General features: G+C 46.1%; 1 protein-coding gene across 1 annotated transcript; it reads left to right on the plus strand.

Moving 5' to 3' along the window:
- The first annotated feature begins 976 nt into the window (after positions 1-976).
- On the plus strand, positions 977-5,203 carry LOC123043842 (E3 ubiquitin-protein ligase AIRP2). Its single transcript, XM_044466433.1, has 5 exons — positions 977-1,475; positions 3,057-3,207; positions 3,303-3,369; positions 3,464-3,698; positions 4,593-5,203. Exons 1-5 carry the CDS (start codon positions 1,411-1,413, stop codon positions 4,801-4,803), a joined length of 729 nt encoding a protein of 242 aa, XP_044322368.1. The 5' UTR covers positions 977-1,410; the 3' UTR covers positions 4,804-5,203.
- The last annotated feature ends 18,884 nt before the right edge of the window (positions 5,204-24,087 follow it).

Genomic DNA, 24,087 nt, shown 5'->3' on the forward strand with positions numbered 1-24,087 from the left:
GTTCTACTCTCTTTGTCCGGAACTAAGTGCCGGTCATACGGATGTATCTAGCAATGATATACCTCTGGATACATCCGTTCAGCGACACTTAATTTCGGATGGGGTATTATTTCATTTGGGCAAAGAAAAAAAAAGCCATACAACACCACTAGCAGCCGCCCAAAAATCAAAAGGGTTGTGACGGGAACCCCAACCGTACGAAGTGAAACTTCACCGCTGCTGACCCACCCCACTTCACCATGGTGTCGGCTGATTTTAACCGTCGATCACCGCCATTGACACTCCGACGGCCGCCCCTGGCCCCACCGCCACTGCGTCGCCTGCTCATCGTGCCCTCTCCGCTGATTCCCCCGCCCCTCCATCGAACAAATGATCAAATGGTCGTCGTGGCATCAACATCGGATGTGGATGTTGATTAGTGGTCAAGAACCTCCAAATCAACCGATGTGATCACTGCCCCGAGGTTGATTAGTGGTCGAGGTTGATCGGATGCTTAGCAGCATCCTTGGAGTTGGCTACACCACGGCTCGCTTCCCGATGCGGCCTGGCAACGTCCCGGGCGAACTACTCCGGCCGAAACTGGGCTCGGTGCCCCGACGACCGCCGGGTCAGCCACCCGGACTACGCACGGATCCTTATAAGAGCACCCAAGCTGAAATTTAGGGCACCGTTTTAGATCTGCTGGAAATGTAGATTGACCTAAAATCTCTCTTGACATTTAAAATCAAATCAGTCCTGGGGCATCAAATTATTGAGCTACTGGGGTGATCTTAAGCACAGCTCATGGACTACACCCCACCTGGCAAGTTAATTTCTGACCCAGCTCTGCTTCACCTGAACCAAGCCAAACACGACCAGTCGACCAGGCACGGATGGCTCGGTGCCGTTGTACGTGTGCTTCCGCTGTGTCACGGGCTGTGCAACTTCAGCCGGGCATCCGCACCTTCCAGAAACGTACGTGTCAACCCTCCTGGCCGAGCCCGCATCCCCGGCTGCCCTCGCCCCCATGTACCCACGCCCCCTGACAGGCGAGACCGGCCCGGCCCTTGCCCCACCCGTCAGCGTGCCACCACCGTCGCTGTACCCTCCTTCCTCCCGTGCACGCAAGGCACCAGGGGGCGCCGAAAGCGACGGGGGGCGCGGCCGCGTGAGCTTTAAACCTGCCCGGCCTCCTCGCCGCACTCCCCACCGCCGCTCGCCGAGCTCACCCGCGCCGGAGCTGGACTAAAACCTCGGGGGAGTAACTGCGCGGATCGAGAGGCTCTAGGGTTTGGGTGTGGAGTTGGAGGCGCGGAGCGGAAGGGGATAGCGGTTGGTGGCTTGGCGCGGAGGGGCTGGGGTTGGGGATTTGGATGGTCGCGGCGGCGCGGCGCTGGAGTAGTAGTACTGGTGCCGCTCCTCCTACTACCCATGGGCAGGTCGTTCCGGGACTCGCTCAAGCTGCTCGAGGCCGACATCCAGCACGCCAACTCGATGTGAGCTCCCCCCCCCCCCCCCCCCCCCCCCCCCCCCCCCCCCCGCACCTTCCTTCCTGCTGCTCCTGTATACAAATTCTGTTGTTTGATTGGCCTTTCATTTGAGCTGGGTGGAGTGTTGCGCTGTTACCGGAGCCTTCTACCGTGTTGATCTAGGTTCGGAGTGGATTGGCCTGTTCGTGCTGCTGCTATGTCCGCGCAAATGTCATGCGGTATTTTTGGCCTGTATCGCAATTAATCCGTTGCGGTCTCCGTTTAATCCTCCTCCTGGAGAGCTTATTTGCAGATTATTATCGTTGCCGTACACACCTTGGTTGGTTAATTTGATTATTATGCTATAAGTATATGTATGCTTCCAGTTTTGAGTCCTGACACTCCAGGATTACTGCTCCAATTTTGATTGACTGCATATACTTATCGCTTTAGTTTTTTATATTGGGTATAATTATACTTGGGTTGCTGTGAAGGACTGAAACGCAGCTTATTTCATTGACACGTGTCTGACAAATGTACTGCCTTCTGACCGAAGCCACCATCATTGGCCTTGAAGCACTAGTGGAATATAGGAACAGCACTTTCTGAGCTCTCGTCATGAAATCCCTCTTTGTTGGTGTACGATGCAATTCTTCTCGAGTGACAATGTGGTGGTGGCTTCTTCATCATTATCACCATTGAAATTTTTTCCGGATATCTTCAGGGAAATTGTTGTCCACAATATCATTTCGCCAACTCGCTACACAATTACGCATCATGGATCTAGTTATCATGCTTTGTTTACTATCCACACCATCAGTTTCTCTGGATGAATTCACTAGTAAGGGTTCCCTACAGCTTTAGAACCTGGTCAGGAAACAATAATACGTTTATCATGTAGTACCATTTTAACACGTGGTGTAGGAATGCTTTCGACTCCTGTGGGCCTCCAACTGAAATAGGCTACTGTTGCCTTAGGCAGGCACTTGTGTACAAGGCTTAGTTTTCAGAATTTAGTTGTAATCTCTAAAATATTGACCACTAATGGTATTCTTTAATATTGAGTATAGAGACTGCTAACTTTGGTTCCAACTTTAACCATGTTCCTATACCTCATATGATGCAACTGAAATGATTTAAGAATGTAAGTATTAAACTACTTTTTTCTTACTATGGAGAGCAACATGGCAAGCAGTTTATTTGAGGAAATCACCAGGAGCAGTGCCCTTTCTTTTTTTGTTTTTTGATATGGTGTTCCCTACACACACATATGTGTTAGCACGATCAACCACAGAAATATTCTATGCTTTGATGTCATTGCTGGCCATTAACAACACATTTGCTGCCTTAATTCGGAAACAAAACTTGCTATTCTCTGATGAAGTTGGTCAATGAAGTTCTGGAGTGGTCTTTTTTGTAGGGATATCATGATTATCCTAATTTCTTGTGCTTTCATGATCAGCTTTGCCTTATCTGTAAGACCATGAAATGTAATGAACAGAATTGTGATTTTTTTGTGTAACTTGAGATTTTAGTATAGTTTGTTTATTCTCTTCTTGCATCAATAATGCATTGCTCAATAATTTATTTTTTTGGTAAAAACTGCAGTGCTTCTGAATTCCGAAGGGAATATGATGGTGCCTGTCTTCAGATGAGGATGTCATACTGTCCGGCTGCACACCTTTTCCTTTTTCTTGTGCAGTGGACAGACTGCAACCTTGCTGGTGCTCTTGGGCTGTTGAGAATTCTCATTTACAAGGTACTCAAGTATCATAGTTAGGTTTCTTTCTGCTATTATTTTGTTGTTGTTGAATTGCGGCCATGATTAACATCATTATATTCTTAAATCTGCAGGTTTATGCTGATGGGACAACCACCATGTCCACTCATGAAAGGAAAGCGAGCATTAGGGAATTCTATGGTACAGTATAATTGCTTTCTGCAACTGTTTCACGCATTTATTTTCTTTGACTGGTTTGTTCATTATGTTTCTATTTTTCATTATTTTTTGGCAGCTGTAATTTACCCTTCTCTGGCGCAATTACATGAAGGAATTAATGAGGTGGAGGACAGGAAACAAAAAGCGATTTGTATAGAGAGGTATAGAAGACGAGAGGAGGATCACAAAAGGGTGATCTCAGAGATTGATGATAATATAGAGGAAGAGTGTGGCATATGTATGGAAATAAACAACAAAGTTGTCCTTCCAACTTGTAGCCATGCTATGTGCATTAAATGCTACCGTGACTGGTACCTATCTTTTCTCTTCTCTCTGTATTGTCGAGCAAAATTCAGTATCAGAAAATATTTGGCTTTTGCCCTTGATAATAAAACACTTATGCATGATCAAGATGAAATGATAGGTCCTCAGGATTCATAATTAAGGTGGCTGCATTGCCAACTTGTAATTTGACAATCAATCTGAAAAACAGACATCAACATGGTCACCTAGGAAATAATTGGGTCCTTTTGTGCTTTCACGAAATCATTTATCTTCGTGGAATATTGATCCTAAAGCATGATACCAAGGGCTAATGAATATTTTACCTTTCAAACTGCTGTGGTCAGCTTGATTATGTCGTTATCATGCTACTAGGTCATCTTTTATGAGCTTGCTCTTTGGTCTTCATAGGAGGCTATGTGGGCATCTAATTCTAATGGAACCCCACCCTATTTAAAGTCACCTTGTTGACTGGATATTTGCTTTCTTTAGAAAGAATATATATTTGCTTTGAGCTGGCTTACATGCTCCTTATAATTATTGTTTTGTATGATTAATTAATCAGAATATTATACTTTGGTATATAAAGTAGAAACGGGAATTAAGTGGACATGGTATCTTAACATGGAATCGGAAGCAATACCAGGCCTCAGGATTTCAAACGGTGTGCACAATGACTAGATTTGGTGTGAGCTCATTTCTCACATAATGAAAACTTAATCCAGGATTAGTTACACCTCCTTTGCTGTATTAGGACAGAGTAGCTTGAGCATTCATTGAATTGAAATAAGAATCAGCTTTAAAAAGAAACACACTTAATTGTATTTGGCTCTGAACATGTCACAGTCTGACAATCAACTTTCTACATGATCCATTCGGTTTCTTTAGACCTATTGTTCTAAGTGTGGTCTCCCTCCCTGTAGGAGATCAAGATCCCAGTCCTGTCCGTTCTGCCGCGACAGCCTCAAGAGGGTCAACTCCGCCGACCTCTGGATATACACGGATAACAGGGACATCGTCGACATGGCGACGGTCCGAAGAGAGAACCTGAGGCGTCTCTTCATGTACATAGATAAGTTGCCCACGGTGATCCCCGAATCTGTTTTCGAGGTATACGATTCCCACGTAAAGTGACCCTGTGCTCGGCTCGGCGCTGCGCCAATTGTTCATCAGTTGGGTACTGCTAGTGCTGTAGACATTACCAATTGTTCGGCAGTGGGGTGCTGCTAGTGCTGTAGACATTGCCGGTTGTTCATCAGTGGGGTGCTGCTGGTGCTGTAGACATTTCTGGAGCCCCGGGCGCCGGCTGCCGCGAGCTTATGAACGCTCCGAGCTGCTCGCCGGGGAGGCTCTTTATGTATGTGAGGTACTTCCTATGTATGTAAATTATTGTCAGTTGTATCCACACGGCCTGTGTGATGATGTGTTAGGAGTCTAACGCCTTGGGCATGTAAGTAATGGATTTTTTTTTTGTGGACATGTAAGTAATGAATCATTGGCTCTTAAGCATTTCGTCTGTGTCTGTTTGGGGGAATGCCATTCTGGAAGAATATGCTCTGTTCGATATTTGCGTCGACTAGAGCAGTGTGTACTTTGACGCGAATTCTGCAGGAATCCATTCGATTGAGTCTGCAAAGTCTGAAAATCTTTCTGCGCCATAGACGTTGGAGACAAGCTGTATGGATTGCATATCAGTATCACGGTGGTGCGGGCAGCTCCGACCGAAGGCATATGAACCTGTGATGCTTCGCTTTCGTGATGAATGGAATCAGTCGAACGGCCGTCGTTGCAAGAGGGCGTCACTCGTCACAAGCAGAGGGTCGCTGGAGTGTCAGCTCTGGTACAGTGGCCTGAGGTGGATGTCTCATTTGTTCCACGCCCGTCCTCCATGGTTCCATTTCTTGTCATGTTTTACACGCGAGAGCAGAGCCTGAGACTGCTTTCGGGATGGAAATCATCCACCAGCCTCGGTTTTGGCTCGGGGCCAACTGAAATACGGACTATCCACCGGGCGGGGCACTCAGGCATGAGCAACGGTTAAAACTGCCGCCGCGGTTCGAAACGTGCGTTTGGTTTCTATATCTTCTCCGGCAAAGACCTCTTTTTTTTCTCCGGCAAAGAACTCTCTTTTTTTCTGAATTTTTTTCCGATTTATTCACCTTCAATCATGATAGTACAACGAATACTAGAAATAACAAAAACTGCATCTAAATCTGTAGACCACCTAGCGACGACTATAAGCACTGAAGCGAGTTGAAGGTACGCCGCTGTCATCGCCCCTGCCTCGCCGGGAAGTCGTCGTGCTAAGGCCCCATAGGACTAGCGCAACAGAACAACAACAACCGCCGACGAGGAGTAGCGTAGATCAAAAGAATCGAACCTGAAGATACAAGAACAAAGACGAACGACGAATAGATCCGAGCAAATCTACCAAAGACAGATTTGCTGGAGACACACCACACGCCCACCGACGATGCTAGAAGCACCACTAGAACGGGGCCTAGGCGGGGAGAACCTTATTCCATTTTCAGGGAGCCTCCGTTGTCTCGTCTTCCTGAGCAGGACACATACTCTAACAAAACTCAAAGAAATATATAAAAAGCGGAGCCCTCCCACCGGCAAGGGCAGGGATCCACTCCACTCCCATGGCCCTAAGACCGCCGGAGACGACATGGACCGACGACAGCATGACGTGAGGCAAAGAAACCCTAGCTATTTAGGGGAGGTGGCGACTCTAGGGGACTAGGCGTCTTCGGCAAAGACCCCTGCTCCTCATTTGATGTGTACTCTCTTTTCGCGTGTCCCAGTGGAGATGTTGAGGTGGCAACAACATCACAGCTGGGAAATAAGCCCCTGAACTTCCTCCTAGTCCCAGTGGTGTTTGCTCCAACACCAGCGACATGCTTGTGAGGGCGTGATCACATGGATCTGGGTAGCCAGGTCTATTGGGTGAACCTAATGGTGTCGATGTGTCAGCTAGCAGGTGTTAGATCTGGGCAAGCGTCAATATGGTACGGGTGTGTCTCTTTGTTTGTGTCCTGAATTAGGGGGTGCTTGCCACGTCGCCCCGTCAGTGATGGCCCAAGCTGAGGACCCATTGAAGATTGTTAGCATGGTCGTGTCGGCCCTGGCTTGTGGCGTGATCAAGACGTAGATCTTCGGAAGACTTGATGTTCACTTCAAGCGTACTTAAACCGGCATGCTTATCTATAAAGATTGTAACCATCCATTTGTAAACCCCTAGGTACCCTCGGCCTCTATATAAGCCGTGGGGTTTAGTCCGTAGAGACGGGCATACTTGTACCCCATTGCAATCAATATATAGGAAGCATGACGTAGGGTTTTACCTCATCAAAAGGGCCCGAACCTGGGTAGAATATCGTGTCCCTACTCTCCCTGTTACAATCTAGCTCTGATCCCCAAGCTTGGGACCCCCTATCTGAGATCTATCGGTTTTAGCACCGACATTGGTGGCCCATGCAGGTCCCGCTAGGTGATCATATGAGCTCGATGGAGGATCTATGGATTGACAACAACATTGGCTACGAGGACATCTTCATCCCCGGCCAACTCTTTGTCTTCGTCGACATCACACTGCTCGCCAACACACCATGTTGTTTAGGCAGATAGAGGGTTTCCCTCTGGACCAAGCCATCTGGCTCGACAACCTGGAAAATGCCACAAATCGCCATGACAAGATCACCTCTTTAGGCCAGATGTCAGATCATCCCATGGATGTCGTCGCCTACGCCTCAGATTCGATCTCGAACAGGCCCTCGGTATAGCTGCACTCACAGATCGAACCTCGATCCCGAATTCGAACACTCCCTCATCGTCCTAGACATTGACCATATCATTTAAAAACCCTTAGGAAACCTTTTGCGCCACCTCGTCTATAGTCCAGCTCGGCACCACCTGCTGTCGAAAGACAAGCGAAACCGACCTTCTTACCTTTGACGAGATGCTATGCCAGATCCGAGATCTTAGGATCTCGAACGGGCAAACTGGGACCATGATCAGATCAGATCTAGATTCGAGGTGTGGAATTTCTCGCCCCACCTACCACCCACTTAGTCGCCACGATCAAAGATTTAACCACGTGTTGTACTATGCCTTTGAGGAGAACATTGACATGGAAGAGGACGTCGACAATATGTCATATACAACGTCACCTCTAACATCCGATTATACCAAGAACTGGGAAACCACCTCTACCTTCGACGTCTACATGGTAGATACTCAAGGATAAAAGGGAGGAGAAAGGGGAGGAGCCACCCCATGTCAGCGTTGGTGACGCCATAATAAAGACATGAGCATTGGCGATGCTAGCCAAGAGGCCACTGGTAACGGCGACACAATCGATAACGGCGATACCTCGGATGGCGCCAATGACTAGGACGCGGGCTATAACGCTGACAATGACCCCATCGATGGCACTATGCCCAATGAGGGCGATCATGATTCCTATGAAGGAAATATGCCCTAGAGGAAATAATAAAGTTATTATTTATTTCCTTATATCATGATAAATGTTTATTATTCATGCTAGAATTGTATTAACCGGAAACTTAGTACATGTGTGAATACATAGAAAAAACATAGTGTCCCTAGTATGCCTCTACTAGACTAGCTCGTTAATCAAAGATGGTTATGTTTCCTAACCATAGACATGTGTTGTCATTTGATGAATGGGATCACATCATTAGGAGAATGATGTGATGGACATGACCCATCCGTTAGCTTAGCATTATGATCGTTACAGTTTCATTACTACTGCTTTCTTCATGACTTATACATGTTCCTCAGACTATGAGATTATGTAACTCCCGAATACCGGAGGAACACCTTGTGTGCTATCAAACATCACAACGTAAAAGGGTGATTATAAAGATGCTCTACAGGTGTCTCCGAAGGTGTTTGTTGGGTTGGCATAGATCAAGATTAGGATTTGTCACTCCGTGTTTCGGAGAGGTATCTCTGGGCCCTCCCGGTAATGCTCATCACTATAAGCCTTGCAAGCAATGTGACTAATGAGTTAGTTGCGGGATGAAGTATTACGAAATGAGTAAAGAGACTTGCCGGTAATGAGATTGAACTAGGTATGATGATACCGACGATCGAATCTCGGGCAAGTAACATACTGATGACAAAGGGAAAATGTATGTTGTTATGTGGTTTGACAGATAAAGATCTTCGTAGAATATGTAGGAGCCAATATGAGCATCCGGGTTCCGCTATTGGTTATTGACTGGAGATGTGTCTTGGTCATGTCTACATATTCTCGAACCCGTAGGGTCCTCACGCTTAACGTTCGATGACGATTAGTATTATGAGTTATGTGTTTTGATGACCGAAGTTTGTTCGGAGTCCCAGATGAGATCAAGTACATGACGAGGAGTCTCAAAATAGTCGAGACATAAAGATTGATATATTGGACGGCTATATTCGGACACCGGAAGTGTTCCGGAGAAGTTTCGGATAAAACCGGAGTGTCGGAGGGTTATCGGAACCCCCCGGGGGAACTAATGGGCCACATGGGCCTTAGTGGAGAGTGAGAGGGGCGGACAGGGCAGGCCACGCGCCCCCTCCCCCTTGGTCCTAATTGGACTAGGAGGGGGCGGTACCCCCTTTCCTTCTCCCTCTCCCTCTCCTTCCTTCCCCCTCTCCCCCTCTTGGTGGAATCCTACTAGCACTAGTAGTCCTAGTAGGACTCCCCTTGATGGGGCGCGCCAAGGAGGGCCGGTCGGCCTCCCCTTGCTCCTTTATATACGGGGGCAGGGGGCACCCTAGAACACACAAGTTTCTCTTAACCGTGTGCGGCGCCCCCTCCACAGTTACACATCTCGATCATACCATCGTAGTGCTTAGGCGAAGCCCTGCGCCAGTAGCATCATCATCACCGTCGCCATGCCGTCATGATGACGGAACTCACCCTCGTCCTCAATTAGATCAAGAGCATGAGGGACGTCATCGAGCTGAACATGTGCTAAACGCGGAGGTGCCATACATTAGGTACTTGATCGGTTGGATCACGAAGAAGTCCGACTACATGAACCGCTTTCGAAACGCCTCCGCTTTCGGTATACGAGGGTATGTGGACACACTCTCCCCTCTCGTTGCTATGCATCAGATAGATAGATCTTGTTTTGAAATTACTGCGTTCCCCAACAGTGGCATCCGAGCCAGGTCTATGCATAGATGATATATGCACGAGTAGAACACAAAGAGTTGTGGGCGATAATAGTCATACTTCTTACCACCAACGTCTTACTTTGATTCAGCGGTATTGTTGAATGAAGCGTCCCGGACCGACATTACATGACCGCATTCATGAGACTGGTTCTACTGACGTGCTTTTGCACACAGGTGGCTGGCGGGTGTCTGTTTCTCCAACTTTAGTTGAATCGAGTTTGACTATGGCCGGTCCTTGTTGAAGGTTAAAACGACACACTTGATGAAAAATCATTTTGGTTTTGATGCGTAGGTAAGAAAGGTTCTTGCTAGAAGCCCATAGCAGCCACGTAAAACTTGTAACAACAAAGTAGAGGACGTCTAACTTGTTTTTGCAGGGCATGTTGTGATGTGATATGGTCAAGACATGATGTGTTGTATGAGATGATCATGTTTTGTTAAAGTTATCGGCAACTGGCAGGAGCCTTATGGTTGTCTCCTTATTGCATAAGATGCAAGCACCATATAATTGCTTTACTTTATCACTATGCGATAGCAATAGTTGCAAAAGAAATAGTTGGCGAGACGACCATGTGATGACACGTTGATAAAGATCAAGATGATGGAGATCATGGTGTCATGCCGGTGATGATGGAGATCATGATGGTACTTTGGAGATGGAGATCAAAGGCACAAGATGATGATGGCCATATCATGTCACATATTTTGATTGCATGTGATGTTCATCTTTTATATTCTTATTTTGCTTAGTTCGCGGTAGCATTATAAGATGATCCCTTACTAAAATTTCAAGGTATAAGTGTTTTCCCTCAATATGCACTGTTGTGATAGTTCTTCATGCCGAGACACCACGTGATGATTGAGTGTGATAAGCTCTATGTTCACATACAATGGGTGCAAGCCAGTTTTGCACACACAGAATACTTGGGTTAAACTTGACGAGCCTAGCATATGCAGATATGGCCTCGGAACACTGAGACCGAAAGGTCGAACATGAATCATATAGTAGATATGATCAACATAGTGATGTTCACCATTGAAAACTACTCCATCTCATGTGATGATCGGACATGGTTTAGTTGATTTGGATCACGTGATCATTTAGATGAATAGAGGGATGTCTATCTAAGTGGGAGTTCTTAAGTAATATGATTAATTGATCTTTAATTTATCATGAACTTAGTCCTGATAGTTATTTTGCCAATTATGTTGTAGATCAATAGCTCGTGTTATAGCTTCCCTATATTTTTTATATGTTCCTAGAGAAAACTAAGTTGAAAGATGTTAGTAGCAATGATGCAGACTGGGTCCATGATCCGAGGTGTATCCTCATTGCTGCACAGAATTATTATGTCTTTGATGCACTGCTAGGTGACAAACCTATTGTAAGAGCAGATGCAGACGTTATGAACGTCTGGCTAGCTCAATATGATGACTACTTGATAGTTTAGTGCATGATGCTTTACGACTTAGAATCGGGACTTAAAAAATGTTTTTTGAAATGTCACGAAGCATATGATATGTTCCAAGAACTGAAATTGGTATTTCAGACTCATGCCCATGTCAAGAGGTATGAGACCTCTGACAAGTACTTTGCCTAAAAGATGGAGGAGACTTGGTCAACTAGTGAGCATGTGCTCAGAATGTCTGGGTACTACAATCACTTGAATCAAGTGGGAGTTAATCTTCCAGATAAGATAGTGATTGATAGAGTTCTCTAGTCACCATCACCAAGTTACTGGAACTTCGTGATGCACTATAGTATGCAAGGGATGACAAAAACGATTCCCGAGCTCTTCGTGATGCTGAAATCGACGAAGGTAGAAGTCAAGAAAGAGCATTAAGTGTTGATGATTAAACAAGACCATTAGTTTCAAGAAAAGGGAAAAGGGAAAGAAAGGGAACTTCAAGAAGAATGGCAAGCAAGTTTTCACTCCCATGAAGAAGCCCAAAGCTGGACCTAAGCCTGAAAACTGAGTGCTTCTCTGCAAAGGAAATGGTCACTGGAAGTGGAAGTGCCCCAAATATTTGGCGGATAAGAAGGATGGCAAAGTGAACAAAGGTATATTTCATATACATATTATTGATGTGTACCTTACTAGTGCTCGTAGTAATCCCGGGGTATTTGATACTTGTTCGGTTGCTAAGATTAGTAACTCAAAACAGGAGTTGCAGAATAAATAGAGACTAGTTGAGGATGAAGTGATGATGTTTGTTGGAAGTGGTTCCAAGATTGATATGATCATCATCGAGCATTCCCTATACTTTTGGGATTAGTGCTGAACCTAAATAAATGTTATTTGGTGTTTGCGTTGAGCATGAATATGATTAGACCATGTTAATTGCAATACACTTATTCATTTAAGACAAAGAATAATTGTTATTCTGTTTACATGAATAAAACCTTCATGGTCATACACCCAATGTTAATGGTTTATTGAATCTCGATCGTGGTAATACACATATTCATAGTATTGATGCCAAAAGATGCAAAGTTGATAATGATAGTGCAACTTATTTGTGGCACTGCCGTTTGGGTCATATCGGTGTAAAGCGTATAAAGAAACTCCATAAAGATGGACTTTTGGAATCACTTGATTATGAATCATTTGATGCTTGCGAACTGTGCCTTATGGGCAAGATGACTAAAACTCCATTCTCCGGAACAATGGAATGAGCTAGTGACTTATTGGAAATAATACATACCGATGTATGCGGTCCAATGAGTGTTGATGCTCGTGGCGGGTATTGTTATTTTCTGACCTTCACAGATGATTTGAGCACATATGGGTATATCTACTTAATAAAACACAAGTCTGAAACATTTGAAAAGTTCAAAGAATTTCAGAGTGAAGTGGAGAATCATCGTAACAAGAAAATAAAGTTTCTACGATCTGATCGAGAATATTTGAGTTATGAGTTTGGCCTTCATTTAAAACAATGTGGAATAGTTTCACAGCTCACGCCATCTGGAACACCACAACATAACACTACAAAAAAAGACATATCCGTGACATTTTGGGCTGAACGAATTATTTTCCTGTCATACTTATGACACTTCTATGACGATAATTGTGACAAAACCCAGTATCATCATAGATGTGGTGGGCTCCTACTTCTATAACAAAAAATCATGACAGAAAATGGGTTTTTCATCCTGGGCGGGCCAGAGACGCAACTGCATGACATTCTTTGGGCCGTCCATGATGGAAAAACCATGGTAGAAGCGAGGGCGAGGAAAACTTTGGGGAGTTCCTGGTTACGGTTGGTGGTCGGGGGCCGAGCGATGCATGTTTCTCTCGTACACGTACGCGTGTGTGTGTGCGAGGCATTGGCCTCTAACTGAACCCGAGCGAGGCGTTGGGCTCTAACTGAACCAGAGCGATTGCACTAGCTACGGTACTGAACCCGAGTGATTCCTTCGCTATTGCTGCTAACTAAAGCCGATCGAACCCTGCTGCCTCCTTTCCTTGATGAACAGTGAGCATTGTTGGGGGGGGGGGGGAGTTCGGATGAACAGTTCCCGGTGGGGATGGATGAACAGGACCATGTGGTGTTGCCTCTGGATGAACAGGACCCCGATTTGAGCCGGTTGGGGATGGATGAACAGGACCCCGTGGAGGGCTGGATGAACAGGACGACCCCGTGGAGGGCTGGTTGAATAATAGCCGGTGGAGGGCTGGATGAACAGTAGCCCGTGGAGGGGGGTTTGAACAGTAGTCTGTGGAGAGGGCTAGTTGAACAGTAGCCGGTGGAGTAGCACGCGGTGGAGGCTGGATGAACAGTCGTATGTGGAGGCTAGAGGAGGTCAACGGTGGATGAACAATAACCTGTGGAGGCTGGCAGAGGTCGACGGTGGAGATGAACAGTATCCCGTGGAGTCCCCGTTTGCGGTATGCCACACCCCTCCGGATGAACATGACCCCCATTTCGACCGTAGTGCTCCAACACAAGTCCATTTCCTCCGTTTTGCGGTACGCCACACCCCTTCCGATTAACAGGACCCCTTTTCGACCGTAGGAGGTCCAACAGAAGTCCGTTTCCTCCTTTTTGCAATACGCCAGACCCCTCCCGATGAACAGGATCCCGTTTCGACTGTGGCCGGTCGAACACAAGGCCGTTTCCTCCATTCTGCGGTATGCCAGGCCTCGTTTCCATCGGCTATTCCGTCCAAGTCCTCCCGATGAACACGACGATGTATTCCGTTCTGACCCAGCCGGTTGGCTCCCCATGAACACGACGATGACGCAGTTTGTCTGTTCTGACCCAACCATGTACACGAGCCCTGGCCGTAGGTATGCGCGAGTAGGCGTTCGAGACCCCACTCGTATGTACGTATGTGGCCGTAGTTTCTTTCTTGCACCCTGGCCGCTGTACGTACGTGTACATGCTACGTGTGCGCCTCTACCACGACATGTGCGCGCCTCTACATCAACCAGTATGCACGTACACGTTCTCGACCAGAATGACAATGCTACGCACGCTTCGACCAGGTGGGTACTGACTGTCAGGCACTTCCTTGCATGCAAAGATGTAGCTGGTGGGTCCCAGCAGTCAGGGGGGCGAATCATTTTTTCTGTAATATGGACACACTTCCTTGCGTGCGAAGATGTAGCTGGTGGGTCCCAGCAGTCAGGGGGGAAACGTTTTTTTTCACGAAATACAGTGGCCCGTCCGTGGGTCCCTACTGTTAGGTGGAGGAATAATTATTTTGTGCGTAATAAGGAGCCAATTCCTTGCGGCTGCCGTGGACCCAGCTGTCAGCCTCTCCACATATAGTACTCTTTCGATGGAAGTCGTTCCTTGACCACGTTGACCACGCTGCACCAAGAGCACCAGGGAGGTGGATGACAGCGCGGCCTAGGAAGGGGACGGCGCGGAGCCGGGGAAGACGCTACAGTGGATGCCCACACGGAGAGGAGTACGAGGGTTCACTGGTTCGGCTGCGGTGTGAGGCTGCCGTCGCCGCAGAATAATAGGGGGTGTGGGTGAGTAGAGGGATGGCCTGGCCAGCGGTGGGAGTAGTAGGGGGCGGTGAGGCCTCCATGGCATCACAACCGACCACGGGAGGCAGGAGCACGTGACATGGCCGGCGCTGGTTTGGGCGGCTGGAGCAAGAAGACCAAAGGTTGAAGAAGCACTACGGCCGTTGGATGGACATCGTATGTCACTGGAGTTATAATCCTTCATATTGACTAAGTTGACAAAGCCCTCCGTCCCTGTCAACTAGTTGGCCCACAAGTTAGCCTCCAACTATGGTGGGTCCCAGCTAGCAGGGGGGTATTCATTTTTTGTGCGTAATAAGGAGGCACTTCCTTGCGTGCGAAGATATAGCTGGTGGGTCTGACTTGTCAGCGAGGGGAACATTTTTTCGTGAAATATAGGCCCTTCCGGTGGGTCCCAGCTGTCAGGTGGAGGAATCATTATTTTGCGTGTAATAAGGAGGCATTTCCTTGTTTGAGGCCGTGGACCCAGCTATCAGCTTCTCCACGCACAATCTACTTATAATGGTGTCGTTTGTTGACCATGTTGACCACTCTGCGCCGAGCGCATCCAAGGTGATGGACGACGGCGAGGCCCCGGACAGCAACGAGCCAGAGATGGGAAGACACGGGAGTAGAGTCGCAGACGGAGAGGTGTATGAGGGTTAACTGGTTCTAGTGCGGTGTGGTTCGGCTGTCGGTGAAGAAGAACATGAGGTGTGGAGGGATGTCCTGGCCAACGGTGGAGTAGCACTTCACAGCGAAGCGTGCTAAGCAGAGCTGCTAGCAGCGGGAGGCGGGAGCAGGTGGTCCCGGTGGCGCTGGAGGAAGAAGACGAGAGATTGAAGATGGATGTCGGTCCTTGGATGTAAATCCAATGGCTAACAATGTCAGAATCATTTGTTGACCAAGTTGACAACGACTTGCGTTGGCTTCGACCTATTGGCCCACATTTCAGCCTCCAAAAATGTGGCACGTATTCAACCCATTTTTTCAGAATTTATAGTCTTTTTTTGCGGGGTAGAATTTACAGTCAATTTGATCTTTTTTTAGAATTATAGCCCATTAGCTGGGCTGGGTGAACAAATAATGTAGCATCCATGCGGACCATATATTTTTTCCTAAAAAGTTAAAGGCCATTTGCACTTTCTCGAAATACACGATTTTGTTGGGCTGATTCTAATTATAATGTTGGGTTGGGTGCATCAATGTTATCAAAAAATAAATAGGGTTTGAGCATTTTGTTATAAATATATTTAAATAATAAGTGATTTATTATTACATTGGTCCTTAAATCTTACCAAGCTTTTGTACACAATCACCAGGATTTTCATTGCCAAAAAAATCGAGGATTTTATTGTTAAGAAATTATTTTTATAAGTTAATAAGATGTGGGATATTGTTTTTTTACATATGTAAGTATTTGTTAAATATATGACGACAATAACAATAATGTATAATAACATATAAAATAATTTAAATATATATATACTATTGTTAGAAGGGAAATATAAGTTGGAGTAGGCGTTCCTATTCTTATATAGAAAAATAGAACAGACCTCTGTGTTTTCTTTAAAAAAATACATAAATTAGGCTGCCGATGTTTCAGGAAAAATAAAACCTCGGATAGGAGGTCCATAGGCCAGTCGATACATGTCATCCCTCAAGAAAATACGAACCGACATGTCGTGGACTGCGCATGTTAAAAAAGAAAGCCTAGACGGGGCAGCCCAAAACCCAGCTGATACTTGCTGCCCGAGTGATAATAAATGGTACATGCCAGCTCCCTGGTTTTATTGTGAATTTATCTCCTATAGTGACTACATTGAAGCACCTAAAAAAAATGTAACTATGTTGACAAACTCGTGGGCCCCAACGTCAGTATTAGCATTAGGAGGAAGTATTTCTTCAATGAGGCACTTGCTTGCGTATGGCCATAGACCTGGTGGGTCCCGATTGTCCGCCTCTCCACGTACAGTCCTCTCCAGATTCCTCTCGTTTGTTCAGCATGTTCACAATGACAGAAAGCGGCGCCGCGGCGAGTGCACAAAGGCGCACGAGGAGATCCGATCACTTGAGGAAGTTCCTTATTAGTAACGAAACTACTGAACTAGCCTAGTGGCCAAGTGACACTACCCGATAGCTGTTTTGCCTGGGTTCGATTCCACCTGATGTAGGGAAAATATCTCCAATTTTTTTGCCTCTGCCTTTATTGACATGTGGGTCCCCATTGTCATCTACACACACCACGCCTAACACTTGCCAAAACTTCGTCCCTCGTTTTCTCTGTTTTTCGCACACACGACATTGTGTGGGCATTTTGAAAATAGCATATCTTTTTGACTGTGCATCATATGAAGATGTGCTATGCATGAATGTTGATCAGCATGATGTTAACTGGTTGGTAGTTCCATTTTCGACCATGAATAAAACTTCCAACATGATGTTAACACTGTTTGAAAAGGCTGTGTTAATATAAATGATCTGCCTATGAAAGTTGCAGTTTCTTATCTGAAACTGAAACTTGCAGTTTCTTCTTTGAGAATCACATTGTCTGCACTTTTATACTCCTATGAAACTACATTTTTTAAGTGCTAAAAATAGATCTCTAGAATTCAAAAAATACTTCATATGCTCAATACTGCAAATCTGAAATTCAAAAGACATTCATATCTGAAAGTACTCTCAAAATACACAACACAAAACACAATTCACAACCTGCAAATACTGACAACCCTAAGCTCCTCCTGACAATTCACAACCTGCCCGACTATTGGGATGGGGGGGGGAGGGCAGTCCCCTCCTATTCCTCGGCGGCAGACAGCCGCCCCATGAGACGATGTGAATGGCGAGGGAGAGGATGGCGGGGATGCATCGTCGGGCCAACTGCTTTTCTCCTCTTGTAGTTGGGTTCGGTCGGCGAATACTCCATCGGCTCGCTCTGGCATGACACCTCACAAATGGCATCCTATAGATGCTCGATCCTTCAATCTCTGGTGGATGCTCCATCTGGGATTGATACTCCCACCATCGCTCCCTCATGATCGGATTCGGTGAATCTGTTTGCTCCATGGCCCAGAGGAGCAGTTCTACGTACTCTCATGCGAGTCCCTCCGGGAGTATCGCCGTTTTTTGCTTTGTTGCAGATATTTGGCCATGTATGTCGCCGTCGCCGTTAGTTGGTCCTTGTTGTCAAACCAAGACTATATCTCCAACATCCTACCTAGCTTCACAGGGTCGCCATCTGCGATCCTCACATATCGGTTGTACTCCTCCATCGATCTACTATTGGGGATCGTTGCAAAAATTAAAAACATTTCTACGCATCACCAAGATCAATCTATGGAGAGACTAGCAACGAGAGAGAGGGGAGCGCATCTTCATACCCTTGAAGATCGTGAAAATGGAAGCGTTGCAAGAATGCTGTTGGAGGAGTTGTACACGTAGCGATTCAGATCGCGGTCGATTCCGATCTTAGCGCCGAACAACGGCGCCTCTGCGTTCAACACACGTGCAGCCCGGTGACGTCTCCCGCGCCTTGATCCAGCAAGAAGGAGGGAGAGGTTGGGGAAGACAACTCCAGCAGCAACACGACAGCGTGGTGGTGGTGGAGCAGCGGTTCTCCGGCAGGGCTTTGCCAAGCTCAAACGGAGGAGGAGAGGTGTTGGAGAGGGGGAGGGCTGCGCCTTGGATGTGGTGCTACTGTCCTCCCTCCTCCCCTCTATTTATAGGGTGAAGGGGGAAGGGGGCCGTCCCCTCTAGATGAGATCTACAGGGGGGCGGCGACCAAGGGGAGGGGGCTTGCACCCCCAAGCCAAGGGGGCACCCCCCTTAGGGTTCCCCCCCAACCCTAGTCACATGGGCCCTAGGGGGGTGGTGCCCAGCCCAATTAGGGGCTGGTTCCCTTCCACATACAGCCCATAGGGCCCTCCGGGGTAGGTGGACCCTTCCGGTGGACCCTCGGAACACCTTCGGTGGTCCCGGTACAATACCGACAAACCCCGGAATACTTTCGGTGACCGTATGATGACTTCCCATATATAAATCTTCACCTCCGGACCATTTCGGAACTCCTTGTGATGTCTGGGATCTCATTCGGGACTCCGAACAACATTTGGTAACCACATACAAACTTTCCCTATAACCCTAGCGTCATCAAACCTTAAGTGTGTAGACACTACGGGTTGAGGAATCACGCAGACATGACCGAGACATCTCTCCGGCCAATAACCAACATCGGGATCTAGATACCCATGTTGGCTCCCACATGTTCCACGATGATCTCATTGGATGAACCACGATGTCAAGGATTCAAGCAATCCCGTATACAATTCCCTTTGTCAATCGGTACGTTAGTTGCCCGAGATTCGATCGTCGGTATCCCAATACCTCGTTCAATCTCGTTACCGACAAGTCAATTTACTCGTTGCGTAATGCATGATCCCGTGACTAACTACTTAGTCACATTGAGCTCATTATGATGATGCATTACCGAGTGGGCCCAGAGATACCTCTCTATCATACGGAGTGACAAATCCCAGTCTCGATTCATGCCAACCCAACAAACACTTTCGGAGATACCTGTAGTGCACCTTTATAGTCACCCAGTTATGTTGTGACGTTTGGTACACCCAAAGAACTCCTACAATATCCGGGAGTTACACAATCTCATGGTCTAAGGAAATGATACTTGACATTAGAAAAACTTTAGCAAACGAACTACACGATCTTGTGCTATGCTTAGGATTGGTTCTTGTCCATCACATCATTCTCCAAATGATGTGATCCCATTATCAATGTCATCCAATGTCCATAGTCAGGATTGATCAACGAGCTAGTCAACTAGAGGCTCACTAGGGACATGTTGTGTTCTTTGTATTCACACATGTATTACGGTTTCCGCTCAGTACAATTATAGCATGAATAGTAGACAATTATCATGAACAAGGAAATATAATAATAACCATTTATTGCCTCTAGGGCATATTTCCAATAGTCTCCCACTTGCACTGGAGTCAATAATCTAGTTACATTGTGATGAATCAAACACCCATAGAGTTCTGGTGTTGATCATGTTTTGCTTGCGGAAGAGGTTTAGTCAACGGATCTGTGACATTTAGATCCGTATGCACTTTACAAATATCTATGTCTCCATCTTGAACATTTTCACGAATGGAGTTGAAGCAACGCTTGATGTGCCTAGTCTTCTTGTGAAACCTGGGCTCCTTGGCAAGGGCGATAGCTCCAGTGTTGTCACAGAAGAGAGTCATCAGGCCTGACACATTGGGAATAACTCCTAGGTCGGTAATGAACTCCTTCATCTAGATTGCTTCATGCGCTGCCTCTGAGGCTGCCATGTACTCCGCTTCATATGTGGATCCCGCCACGACGCTTTGCTTGCAACTGCACCAGCTTACTGCCCCACCATTCAAAATATACACGTATCCAGTTTGTGACTTGGAGTCATCTAGATCTGTGTCAAAGCTAGCATCGACGTAACCCTTTACGACGAGCTGTTCGTCACCTCCATAAACGAGAAACATATCCTTAGTCCTTTTCAGGTACTTCAGGATATTCTTGACCGCTGTCCAGTGTTCCATGCCGGGATTACTTTGGTACCTCCCTACCAACTTACGGCAAGGTTTACATCAGGTCTGGTACATAGCATGGCATACATAATAGATCCTATGGCTGAGGCATAGGGGATGACACTCATCTTTTCTCTATCTTCTGTCGTGGTCGGGCTTTGAGTCGAGCTCAATTTCACACCTTGCAATACAGGCAAGAATCCCTTCTTGGATTGATCCATATTGAACTTCGTCAATATCTTATCAAGGTATGTGCTTTGTGAAAGACCTATGAGGCGTCTCGATCTATCTCTATAGATCTTGATGCCTAATATGTAAGCAGCTTCTCCAAGGTCCTTCATTGAAAAACACTTATTCAAGTAGGCCTTTATGCTTTCCAAAAGTTCTATATCATTTCCCAACAATAGTATGTCATCCACATATAATATGAGAAATGCTACAGAGCTCCCACTCACTTTCTTGTAAACGCAGGCTTCTCCATAAGTCTGCATAAACCCAAATGCTTTGATCATTTCATCAAAGCGAATGTTCCAACTCCGAGATGCTTGCACCAGCCCATAGATGGAGCGCTGGAGCTTGCATACCTTGTTAGCATTCTTAGGATCGACAAAACCTTCCGCTGCATCATATATAATTCTTCCTTAAGGAAGCCGTTAAGGAATGCCGTTTTGACGTCCATTTGCCATATCTCATAATCATAGAATGTGGCAATCGCTAACATGATTCAGACGGACTTCAGCTTCGCTATGGGTGAGAAGGTCTCATCGTAGTCAACCCCTTGAACTTGCCGGTAACCCTTAGCGACAAGCCGAGCTTTATAGATGGTAACATTACCAACTGCATCCGTCTTCTTCTTAAAGATCCATTTATTTTCTATCGCCCGCCGATCATCGGGCAAGTCTGTCAAATTCCATACTTTGTTTTCATACATGGATCCTATCTCGGATTGCATGGCTTCAAGCCATTTATTGGAATCTGGGCCCGCCATCGCTTCTTCATAGTTCGAAGGTTCACTGTTGTCTAACAACATGATTTCTAGGACAGTGTTGCCATACCATTCTGGTGTGGAACGTGTCCTTGTGGACCTACGAAGTTCAGTAGCAACTTGATCTGAAGTACCTTGATCATCATCATTAACTTCCTCTCTAGTCGGTGCAGGCACCACAGAAACATCTTCCTGAGCTGCGCTACTTTCCGGTTCAAGAGGCAGTACTTCATCAAGTTCTACTTTCCTCCCACTCACTTCTTTCAAGAGAAACTCTTTCTCCAGAAAGGACCCGTTATTGGCAACGAAGATCTTGCCTTCGGATCTGAGGTAGAAGGTATACCCAATGATTTCCTTAGGGTATCCTATGAAGACACATTTTTCCGACTTGGGTTCGAGCTTTTCAGGTTGAAGTTTCTTGACATAAGCATCGCATCCCCAAACTTTTAGAAACGACAGCTTAGGTTTCTTCCCAAACCATAATTCATACGGTGTCGTCTCAACGGATTTGGACGGTGCCCTATTTAAAGTGAATGTGGCTGTCTCTAAAGCATATCCCCAGAATGATAGCAGCAAATCGGTAAGAGACATCATAGATCACACCATATCCAATAGAGTGCGATTACGATGTTCGGACACACCATTACGCTGAGGTGTTCCAGGCGGCGTGAGTTGTGAAACAATTCCACATTTCCTTAAGTGCGTACCAAATTCGTGACTCGAATATTCTCCCCCACGATCTGATCATAAGAACTTTATTTTTCTGTCACGTTGATTCTCTACCTCACTCTGAAATTCCTTGAACTTTTCAAAGGTCTCAGACGTGTGTTTCATCAAGTAGACATACCCATATCTACTTAAGTCATCAGTGAGGGTGAGAACATAACGATAGCCACCACGAGCCCCAACGCTCATTGGACCGCACACATCAGTATGTATGATTTCCAATAAGTTGGTTGCTCGCTCCATTGTTCCGGAGAACGGAGTCTTGGTCATTTTGCCCATGAGGCATGGTTCGCACGTGTCAAATGATTCGTAATCAAGAGACTCCAAAAGTACATCTGCATGGAGCTTCTTCATGCGTTTGCCATCAATGTGACCAAGGCGACAATGCCACAAGTATGTGGGACTATTATTATCAACCTTACATCTTTTGGTATTCACACTACGAATATGTGTAACATCACGTTTGAGATTCATTAAGAATAAACCATTGACCAGCGGGGCATGACCATAAAACATATCTCTCATATAAATAGAACAACCTTTATTCTTGGATTTAAATGAGTAGCCATCTCGCATTAAACGAGATCCAGATACAATGTTCATGCTCAAAGCTGGCACTAAATAACAATTATTGAGGTTTAAAACTAATCCCGTAGGTAAACGTAGAGGCAGCGTGCTGATGACGATCACATCGACCTTGAAACCATTCCCGACGCGCATCCTCACCTTGTCGTTCGCCAGTCTCTGCTTATTCCATAGCTCTTGTTTTGAGTTACAAATATGAGCAACCACACCGGTATCAAATACCCAGGAGCTACTACGAGTACTGGTAAGGTACACATCAATAACATGTATATCACATATACTTTTGGTGTTGCCAGCCTTCTTGTCCACTAAGTACTTGGGGCAGTTCCGCTTCCAGTGACCGTTTCCCTTGCAATAAAAGCACTCAGTCTCAGGTTTGGGTCCATGCTTTGGCTTCTTCCTGACAACTGGCTTACCGGGCGCGGCAACTCCCTTGCCGTCCTTCTTGAAGTTATTCTTACCCTTGCCTTTCTTGAAACTAGTGGTTTTATTGACCATCAACACTTGATGTTCCTTTTTCATCTCCACCTCCGCTAATTTTAGCATTGAAAATACCTCAGGAATGGTTTTCACCATCCCCTGCATATTGAAATTCATCACAAAGTTCTTGTAGCTAGGTGGAAGCAACTGAAGGATTCTGTCAATGACCGCGTCATCCGGGAGATTAACTCCGAGCTGAGACAAGCGGTTGTGCAACCCAGACATTTTGAGTATGTGCTCGCTGACAGAACTATTCTCCTCCATCTTACAACTGTAGAACTTGTCGGAGACTTCATATCTCTCGACTCGGGCATGAGCTTGGAAAACCATTTTTAGCTCTTGGAACATCTCATATGCTCCGTGCTGCTCAAAATGCTTTTGGAGCCCCGATTCTAAGTTCTAAAGCATGCCGCACTAAACCAGGGAGTAATCATCACTACGCGACTGCCAGGCGTTCATAACATCTTGAGTTGCTGGGAAAATAGGTGCTTCACCTAGTGGTGCATCAAGGACATATGCTTTCTTGGCAGCTATGAGGATAATCCTCAAGTTCCGGACCCAGTCGGTATAGTTGCTACCATCGTCTTTCAGCTTGGTTTTCTCTAGGAACGCGTTGAAGTTGAGGGCAACATTAGCGTGGGCCATTTGATCTACAAGACATATTGCAAAGATTTTAGACTAAGTTCATGATAATTAAGTTCATCTAATCAAATTATTTAATGAACTCCCACTCAGATAGACATCCCTCTAGTCATCTAAGTGATACATGATCCGAGTCAACTAGGCCGTGTCCGATCATCACGTGAGACGGACTAGTCATCATCGATGAACATCTTCATGTTGATCGTATCTACTATACGACTCATGTTCGACCTTTCGG

Source organism: Triticum aestivum, chromosome 2B, assembly GCF_018294505.1.
Source record: "Triticum aestivum cultivar Chinese Spring chromosome 2B, IWGSC CS RefSeq v2.1, whole genome shotgun sequence".
NCBI classification, from domain to species: domain Eukaryota; kingdom Viridiplantae; phylum Streptophyta; class Magnoliopsida; order Poales; family Poaceae; genus Triticum; species Triticum aestivum.